The sequence below is a fragment of the Pristiophorus japonicus genome, chromosome 1 (assembly GCF_044704955.1).
Source record: "Pristiophorus japonicus isolate sPriJap1 chromosome 1, sPriJap1.hap1, whole genome shotgun sequence".
In the NCBI taxonomy this organism is placed as follows: Eukaryota; Metazoa; Chordata; class Chondrichthyes; family Pristiophoridae; genus Pristiophorus; species Pristiophorus japonicus.
In genome coordinates, this window is record NC_091977.1 from 413,955,526 (window position 1) to 413,965,282 (window position 9,757).

Here is a 9,757-nt window from a genome sequence, read left to right on the forward strand (position 1 = left end):
ACCTTTAAAGCAGTGGCCCTGCTCACAGGCCTATAGTCAGTCCCATTTGAGTTGTCGGGTTTTGTGATTTTCTAGATTGGAACAGACAGCTCAAGTATTGGCACATCAGGTCAACTGGTGGCAAACTGAAATCACGCCCGAAACTTGGGTGAGCAGGAGCCCAAGCTGCATTAGGACCGCAGCACCATGCAATTCCATGGGGTCCGAGCGGATCCAGTGAAAGGACATGCATGCAATGGTAACAGTGGATCCCTGGTCATTTGTCAACTATTCTTGCATTAACTTTTTGCAAACATGCCTTTTGACGATTGTGCTTGAGCAGCTCTGACACCAGATCAGTTATCATTGTACAGTAAGATGCCATTCCGGACCACCCCGCTGTGGAGCCGCAGCTCCTGTTCAGAACCCGGGCTCCGGGTTTTCCCGCTCGATTAGCTGTCCACTCCGCCCCCAAACAAGCAGCTTCCGGGGCGTCTGCATTTAAGCGCCGCCAAGGCCGCGCCGCTTCCTCTTGAGCTGTGACTGCGGGCCTGCACGGAGCTGGAGGCTGCTCGCTTGTTCCTGACTCACCGCTGTTCGTTCACTTTCACAATCCCAACCGAAAGAGTCGACGGATAAGTCGGTCAGGAAGTTACCATGGTGAGGGGCGGACCTGGGGAGGGTGAGGGAGGAGAGGGACGGTGGGGACCGCGAGCACACACACACACACACTAGGCCTCGGGCCCGGCTGGATGGTTTTTTCCGCGTGCTCCACTTTTCGGACGGGTTTGTTGTGGAGTGGCGCGGCGCACAGTGAGGTGGCGGGGGAGCCGCTGCGCTGTTGTGTCGATGTTGCTTCTTACTCGGGCGGCTGGCACAGAGAAAGAGGAGGTGAGCTGGAAACATTCAGCAGGTTAAGGAGCATCTGAAGAGAGAAACCCGCGTCAGTGTTTCCTGTCGGACCTTTCCGGTGTTGAATTGTTTTCGCTTCTGGATGGTCGTTAGCCCCTTGTGCGGGTTAAGTAATTTAGTACAACAAATGTGCCCTGTTTAAACCGAGCAAAACGTTGACTGCCCTTCCCCCAACCCGCATCTGGAGGGAACGGACTTTATTTAATTTAATTTCATGTGGTTCGTTTTGGGCAGGTTTAACTGGAATCCCTAATGTGTTTCATGTAAGTCACATTTTAAGTAAGAAATTAGTAATTCAGACACTGCGTGGGCTGGTATATTGCAAGTGTCATATTGTCTTTTAAGTAGATGCAGCCGTATGACTGGTGCAAGATGTTAAAATAGAAGTTTACTAAAGCTGTTTGGCTCTGTTATCAGATTTTTTTAGTGTGCCCTTGAGTCTCTGTTGGCTATAAGCGCATTTAGCATTTCCCGACAACATAATTGATATTGGGATTTCACCACAACGTGGAAGATTTCAAGATTATCATACAACAATTTGGTTCAGTTAGATGTTTTACTTTCGATCTTAATCTGGTGTTAATATCATAGAATCAGAAATTTACAGCACCGAAGGAGGTCATTCGGCCCATCATGTCCGTTCCTATATAAGAAATAAGAACAGGAGTAGGCCATACGGCCCCTTAAGCCTGCTCTGCCATTCAATGAGATCATGGCTGATCATCAACCCCAACTCCACTTTCCTGCTGATCTCCATATCCCTTGATTCCCCATGGATCCAAAAATCTATCTTTCAGCCTTGAATATACTCAGATGAGCACCCACAGCCTGCTGGGAAAAAAATTCTGAAGATTCACAATCCTTTGTGAAGAAATTGCTCCTCATCTCTCTCAAATGGTCCACCCCTTATCCTGAGATTATGCCCCCTGATTCGAGACTCTGGACAGGAGAAGCAACCTGGATACGAAGGGAGAGTTGGCTAAAGTGGACTGGGAAAATAGATTGAGGTGTGGGATGAGTAGTGGCAGACATTTAAGGAGATATTTCATAACTCAACAGAAATATATTCCAATGAGAAGGAAAGACTAAGAGAAGGGATAACCACTTGTGGCTAATTAAGGAGGTAAAGTATCAAACTGAAAACAAGGGCATACGAAGTGGCCAAGACTAGTGGGAGGCCAGAGGATTGGGAAACTTTTAAAAGCCAGCAAGGAACGGCAAAAAAATTAATAGAGAGGGAAGATGGATAATGAAAGTAAACTAGCACGAAATATAAAAACAGATACAGGTTGAACCTCCCTTAACCAGAACTACCCCATATCCAGAACCATTCCCGGCCATCGGGTGGCGCATGCACATGACTCCGACATGAACAAATTGAAGTCCTTCCTCACTGCCGACACCTGCAATCGCTGGTCTGACCCCATAATCCACCCCACCCCCCCAATGATCTCTCCGCCACACTCCCAAGCCAGCCAACCCCGATATTCCCCCTGCCATCCAATTTAACGTGACCAACCCTCGTCCGGAAAAATCCCTTATCCACAACAGGCCAGGTCCTGAGGGTTCTGGATATGGGAGGTTCAACCTGTAGTAAGAGTTTCTACAGGTACATAAAAAGGAAAAGAGTGGCTAAAGTAAATGTTAGTCCCTTAGAGGATGAGACTGGGGAATTAATAATGGGGAACAGGGAAATGGCAGAGACTATGAACAAATATTTTGTATCGGTCTTCATGGTAGAAGACAAGAAAAACATCCCAATAGTGGATAATCAAGGGGCTACAGGGAGGGAGGAACTTAATACTATCACTAATGAAGTAGTACTTGCCAAAATAATGGGACTAAGGCAGACAAGTCCCCTGGACCTGATGGCTTGCATCCTAGGGTCTTACAAGAAGTAGCTGCAGCGATAGTGGATGCATTAGTTGTAATCTACCAAAATTCCCTGGATTCGCAGCAGGTCCCAGCAGATTGGAAAACAGCAGATGTAATGCCCTTTTTAAAAATTAAAAAAAGGAGGCAGACAGGAAGCAGGAAAAGATAGACCAGTTAGACTAACATCTGTATTTGGGGAAAATGCTGGAGTCTGTTGTTACGGAAGCAGTAGATGGACATTTGGAAATGCATAATTCAATCAAAGTAGAGTCAGCATGGTTTTATGAAAGGGAAATAGTGTTTGAAAAAATTGCTGGAGTTCTTTGAGGATGTAACGAGCAGGGTTTGAGGGGGAACCAGTGGATGTGTATTTGGATTTCCAGAAGGCATTCGATAAGGTGACACATAAAAGATTACTGCACAAGATAAGTTCACTGGGTTGGGGTTAATATATTAGCATGGATAGAGGATTGGCTAACAAAACAAATTTGGGATAAATGGGTCATTTTCAGGTTGGCAAACAGTAACTAGTGGGGTGCTGCGGGGATCGATGCTGGGGCCTCAACTATTTACAATTTATATTAATGATGTGGATGAAAGGACCGAGTGTAATGTAGCCAAGTTTGCTGCTGATACAAAGATGGATGGGAAAGCAAATTGTGAGGAGGACGCACAAAAATCTGCAGATTAATATGGACAGCCTAATTGATGGGTAAACATTTTGCAGATGGAGTAAAATGTGAGGTTATCTACTTGGAAAAAATAGAAAAGCAAATTTATAATTTAAATGGACAAAAATTGCAATGTGCTGCAGTACAGAGGGACCTGGGGGTCCTTGTGCATGAAACACAAAGTTAGTTTGCAGGTACAGCAAGTAAAGGAAGGCAAATGGAATGTTGGCCTTTATTGTAAGGGGGATGGAGTATAAAAGCAGACAAGTCCTGCTACAATTTTACAGGGCATTGGTAAGGCCACCTGGAGTTCTGCGTACAGTTTTGGTCTCCGTATTTAAGGATGGCTATACTAGCATTGGAGGCAGTTCAGAGAAGGTTCACTAGGTTGATTCTGGAGAATGAGGGGGTTGACTTATTAAGATAGATTGGGCCTATACTTATTGGAGAGTGGGGGCTCGACAAGGTGGATGCAGAGAGGATATTTCCACTCAAGACTAGCAGGCATTGTCTCAGAATAAGGGACTGCCCATTTAAAACTGAAATTTCTTAGGGTTGTAAATCTGTGGAATTCTCTGCCCCAGTGGAGGCTGGGCCATTGAATATATTTAAGGCAGAGGTGCAGATTGTTGAGCAATATGGTGGTAAAGGGTTATGGAGAGTGGGCAGGAAAGTGGAGCTGAGTCCTATGATCAGATCAGCCAAACTCATTAAATGGTGGAGCAGGCTCGAGGGGCCAAATGGCCTACTCTCACTCCTAATTCTTAAATTATGTTTTCTCAGCATTTATCCTGTCAATTGCCTTCAGAATCTTGTATGTTCCAATGAGATCAACTTTCATTCTTCTCAACTCTAGAGACAATTGGTCCATTCTACACAATCTCATCCTAAGACAGCCCTCTCATCCCAAGAATCAATTTAGTGAAACTTCGTTGCACCGCATTCAATGCAAGTACAGGGTGGAGCGTCTGAAATTCGGGGCCGTGGTACGGGTATTTCCGGATTTCGGAACGTCTTTCCGACGTCCCAAATCTGGAAACAACTGGCCCCAGGTATGTGGGGACGGCCGGGGCCTGGGGAGTTCGGGTGGGTGAGGTCTGAGTTTGACGGCCAAGGCCTGTGGAGTTCAGGCAGCTGAGGCGGGGGAGTCTGGATTTCAGAATATTTTTCGATTTCAGGACGACCCTGTCACGGACAGGTCTGGATTATGGAACATTACGAATTTTGGAACTCTGGATTTTGGACACTCAACATGTATCTCCTGCCTTTGATAAGAAGGTGCTTCATCAGAACGTCTTTTTTGAGAATTTGTTTTTTGTCTATGTCACCTGACTTTTTTCTTCCAAACAGGCATTTAAAGATACTGGCAAAGCACCTGTAGAACAGGAGGTTGCAATCCACCGCATTAGAATTACCTTGACCAGCCGAAATGTAAAATCACTTGAGAAAGGTAAGCATAACTTAATACATAGGGATCATTAAAATCATTTCTTACCAATTTCCCCAATGAATGGATGGATGTTATGGGTAATGAATCAGCAAACATTTGAGGGAGCAGAATTTGATGTCTTGCCAAAATTCTGGTCTGTAAGATAACTGCGCCGTTGATGCAATTTCATCATCATAGGCAGTCCCTCGAAACGAGGATAACTTGCTTCCACGCCGAAAAGGGACGAGTTCACAGGTGTTTCAATGAAGGACATGATATTCCAGATCCCGAACTACATCTTGAATGGCACCAGCCATCACAGGCTTGACCGAGCTAGTTCTTGGTCCAGTGACAAGGATTAACCAAGATGATTGGAGATCAGCTCTGCTGCACGGACCTAGTGCGCACACATATCAGTGTGGGCTGGCCTGTGCTGCCCCTTGGCCCCGAACACACTCCTCTCCGGGGCCCCGATCATATCCCTCTACGAAGTCTTGCTGCTCCTTCTCCCTGACCTCGCCGTTGATGCTGTTGCCCGCACCGCAATCAGCCGTCGCCCTCCTGCAGAAGCACGCGCTGCTCCCTCTAATGGCCCCAGCCTGCTGGTGGTCTTGCACATCTTGGAACACTATTTTCTCAACAGTGAAGGAAATTGAGGCAATTTGGATTTTTAAAGGGACCTAGAAAGTGTCCATCTTGCTTTTGGAGTTTGACTTTCAAAATAAACTAGTTTTCTCAATTTACCAAGGATCCTGTTATTTTTCACTGACTTTGTGCCACCAGGAAACTTTAGCTTTTAAAATTGACAAATACTAATCCACACTCATGCAACTGGATGAAGTGGTAATCTGTTCTTGAGGAGAATCTAAATCTTTGGTTGCAAACAAGCATAAGATTTTTTAAACCGAAACCAAATGTTCATACTGTACAGCGAAGGATCTAAACGGGCAAATGGAACACATCTTCCATAATACAAGAATAAATTGGTAGAAGCATAAACTTGTATTTGTTTCAACTAAGCTGCTGGGTTTTGCACTTGCTGGCAATGAGGATATATACTGTAAATGAAACAACATGATTGCGTTATACGCTATTCTGAGCCAGTTTTGATGCTGACAACATAAATTATAGTGATGTATGCTTTTTCCCCCTAACTACACTGTTCCTCCATTTCCAGTTTGTGCCGATCTAATTCGTGGTGCCAAAGAGAAGAATCTGAAGGTCAAGGGACCTGTTCGCATGCCCACCAAGGTGAGATCTTGTTTAGATAAAAGGCTGAGGGAGATCAGAACTTTTGAGAAACATTGATTTTATGACCTTTGTATTTGCAGCCCAGAGAATTGATGGGAATGTTTAGATCACTGATTATAGTAGTAATTACAGGGCTGGGGAGGAGATGAGAATGATTGGAATTAGATTGGCGGCTGGGGTGACAGATTGCTCATCAGTCGATCAACTTTTTCTTGGCTCAGTGGTAGAACTCTTTCAGAATGCCCCTCTCCAGAGGCTTGTACATAATTTTGACTGACCATCAAATATGTAATCTGTTGGATGAGACTGAGGAGGACCTGTCTCCCTTGAATGTAAAAGATCTCATGGTAATATTCAAAGAGCATGGGAGTTCTGATGACCAGGCCAACATTTAATCCTCAACCTATATCGCTTAAAATAAGTTATCTCGTCATTTATCTCATGGCTGTTCATGGGACTACTGTGTGCAGGCTGTCATGCACATTTGCCTGCATTATAGCAGTGACTACACTTCAAAAAGTATTAATTGATTGCGAAGCACCATGGAATGCTCTGAGGATGTGAAAGGTACTATATAAATGAGCATTCTTGCTTTGTATCAAGTCCTGGGGTGGATGTTGTAGCCATATTCTAGTCTTGGAGTTAGAATTTCCTGGAAGCGGATTTTAGGAATGGAGAGATATGACTTCCATTTAAGGTTAGTATGGCAAACGTCAAAGGAAGGGTAGTAGCTAGACTTTTAAAATGTCTGTCTAAAAAATTGAAATACTTGATTCACTTTTTTAAACAATGGAGATAGAGATGACTATTGAGGAATTGCAATCTGAAAGGTAGATGCAGAAAGTTAAAATGCAGGTGCAGCAAGCAATTAGGGAGGCAAATGGTATGTAGCCTTTATTGCAAGGGGGTTGCAATATAAAGGTATGGAAGTCTTGCTGCAATTATATAGGTCTTTGGTGTGACAACACCTGGAGTATTATAGTTTTAGTTTCCTTAACCAAGGACGGATATACTTACTGTTGAGGGGGTGCAACAAAGGTTCACTAGATTGATTCCTGGGATGAGAGGACTGTTTTGAGGAGCGATTGAGTAGAATAGGCCTATATTCTCTGGTGTTTTAGAAGACTGAGAGGTGATCTCATTGAAACATAATATTCTTAGTGGGCTCGACAGAGTTAGATGCTGAGGCTGGAGGTTCATAATCTCAGAATAATGGTTGGCCATTTAGAACTGAGATGAGGAGAAATTTCTTCACTTGGGAGGGTTGTGAGTGTTCAGTTGATAAGTATATTCATGACCAAGATTGATATATTGTTTGGCATCGAGGGATAGGGTAGGAAAGTGGAGTTGATGTAGATCATCAGCCATGATCTCAATGCATGGGAGACCAGGCTCGAGGGGCTGTAAAGGCTACTCCCTCTCCTATTTCTTGCGTTCTTGTTGCTAGTAGAACTGGGTGATGATTGCCATGATTCCTACATTACATCAGTGATGACTAAAAAGTATATTAGCTGTAATGAGCTTTAGAACATCCTGAGGTTATGGAAGGTGCTATATAAATAGATGTGGAGGAACAGAATGGCATAAGGTAGAGCCTATATAACTTTTGTGATTTCAGAATCTGGGTAGCCAGGAATATAGCTTGGGTGGAATGTTGTGAATTTAGCAGAGTTCTGTGCCAGACTGCAAACCCCAATAAAGGCATTGGAGGTGTCTGCCAATTGCAATATTCAAGCAATGTCTGAGAGGCCTTATGTAGGGGGCATGATCACTTGTGATCCAACTGTGCTGACGACAATTTTTGAAATGCTGCATAATATGTTTTGTTTAGAGTTCGGCCTGTGTTTTCTCCCATGTATTGTTTAGATAAATTTGCTGTGTAATATGTACCATGTAGTACCTATCTAGAAGGCACAGCTAGGCTGGTCATTAAGTGCTAAATTTCCCTGCTGAAATTTCCACTATTTTCTGTTTTTATATATTATACACTAAGCGCTAGTGTCTGACTGAAATTGATTTTTTTTTGTCAGCCGGGGGGAAAGTGCAAGAAATTGAGCTGAAATGGCTGAAGTTCCGTGGTAGTTTCCATGGAATTGAGCAATAGGCCCCTCCCACCCCCACCATTCAAAAAAAACCTGGCATTCTAAAAACTTGAGATATTAAACTACTTTCATAATGCATGCAGTAATTTGCTGCCAATTATGGTTGTAACTTGCATTTGGTGTCTTGTAACATCACTGTCTCAGAAGTGGCAGCCATTCTCATATTGGCCAAGTTGCATAATAGCACTGCGATAGACCTCCATCTTTAATGACCTCTGGTTTATGTCTCAGAATGGTGGTTACAGTGCAATTTGTTCGATATTGCATTGGACTGTCGCTACAGATGAGTTCAAGCCATGGCATTGTGCTTGCACCCATAGCCTTTGACTTGAGACAAGTGCTGCTAGTTGAGCCAGACTGACTAAGCATCGTTTGGTGACCAGTAGAATCAGATCTTTGATCAGTCATCCAGTCTCGTATAGCTTATCTTTTCTCTTTCTGCTGCTGACAGTTTACTTGACTGTTTATTCTTAAATTAGATGCAATTCAAAATATTATGACCTCCTGCAGGACAGTAACAGTTAAATTCACTATTTAATCTGCTAAATGCTTTGTTTCAGACTCTGCGTATCACAACAAGAAAGACTCCTTGTGGTGAAGGTTCCAAAACCTGGGATCGTTTCCAAATGCGGATCCACAAGCGTCTAATTGATTTACACAGTCCATCTGAAATTGTGAAACAGATCACCTCCATCAGTATCGAACCTGGTGTTGAAGTAGAGGTTACTATTGCCGATGCTTAAATGTCTATGGAAATACAATAAAAGAAACTTAAAATCCTATGGTGCTTTTTTCTAATCTAAATTTATTAATTTTATAAGGATATTATAGTCCAAATAGGCTTTTCTCCAGTGTAATCAGTGAAACCACTTTTTTTGTAATGGAATTTATCCCTTCAAGTATTTATACTGTGGGGTTGATTTTAGCAATAATATAACTGCATTTGTAGATTTTCTCATGTACAATTGCAAGTATTCAAGACACTGCATTGCAAGCCCATCAAGACGTTAAAGGCTTGAGTAACCCCCTTTGAATTAAGTCAAGATATCTGGGTTACTTCGGAGTGAATGAGGTGAAAGAAGTTGCCACGGTGCTGCCAAACCCGGTTCTTCCCCCCAATTTATTGCATGTTGTCAATCATACTAACTGGGTTGGGATAACACCTGAACTTTTCAAAGCAAAATATTTCTTTGGCTTTATTGTCAATTCTTTAAAAATCCAGCCTTGGATATAGTTGGGTATAATTACAAATACAAAATTTAGTTCTATTACAGATGGTTACTTTTCTCATTGAATCTAAACTATACCCACAATTGATCATATGCTACAATGGTAAACGGATGGGATCTTTGCTTGATTGTTCCTCTTCTGACACAACCAGAGACTTCCCCATGTGAAGTTCACATCAAATTAGTTGCTGTCTAATACCATTTTTTTTTGTTCAGTGACGAGTTTTTTGTGTCCTGCGCATGCGAGCATTGGACTCCATCCTCGATTCGGTCGAGTGTGCGCAGTGCGATGTACGAGGAAGTGGGAGC

General features: G+C 43.2%; 1 protein-coding gene and 1 non-coding gene across 2 annotated transcripts; both read left to right on the forward strand.

The window, feature by feature from the left end:
• The first annotated feature begins 497 nt into the window (after positions 1–497).
• rps20 (ribosomal protein S20) lies at positions 498–8,999 on the forward strand. Its single transcript, XM_070892166.1, has 4 exons — positions 498–639; positions 4,788–4,887; positions 6,044–6,117; positions 8,780–8,999. Exons 1-4 carry the CDS (start codon positions 637–639, stop codon positions 8,960–8,962), a joined length of 360 nt encoding a protein of 119 aa, XP_070748267.1. The 5' UTR covers positions 498–636; the 3' UTR covers positions 8,963–8,999.
• On the forward strand, positions 5,907–5,972 carry LOC139280014 (small nucleolar RNA U54). Its single transcript, XR_011596583.1, has one exon. It is a non-coding gene; the product is annotated as a small nucleolar RNA U54 (small nucleolar RNA).
• Positions 9,000–9,757: the final 758 nt, after the last annotated feature.

Excerpts from the sequence above, each read along its gene's own strand:
- rps20 (XM_070892166.1), top strand. Across the intron at positions 4,888-6,043 it reads TGTAAAATCACTTGAGAAAG|TTTGTGCCGATCTAATTCGT; the intron begins GTAAGCATAACT and ends CTCCATTTCCAG. Across the intron at positions 6,118-8,779 it reads CTGTTCGCATGCCCACCAAG|ACTCTGCGTATCACAACAAG; the intron begins GTGAGATCTTGT and ends GCTTTGTTTCAG.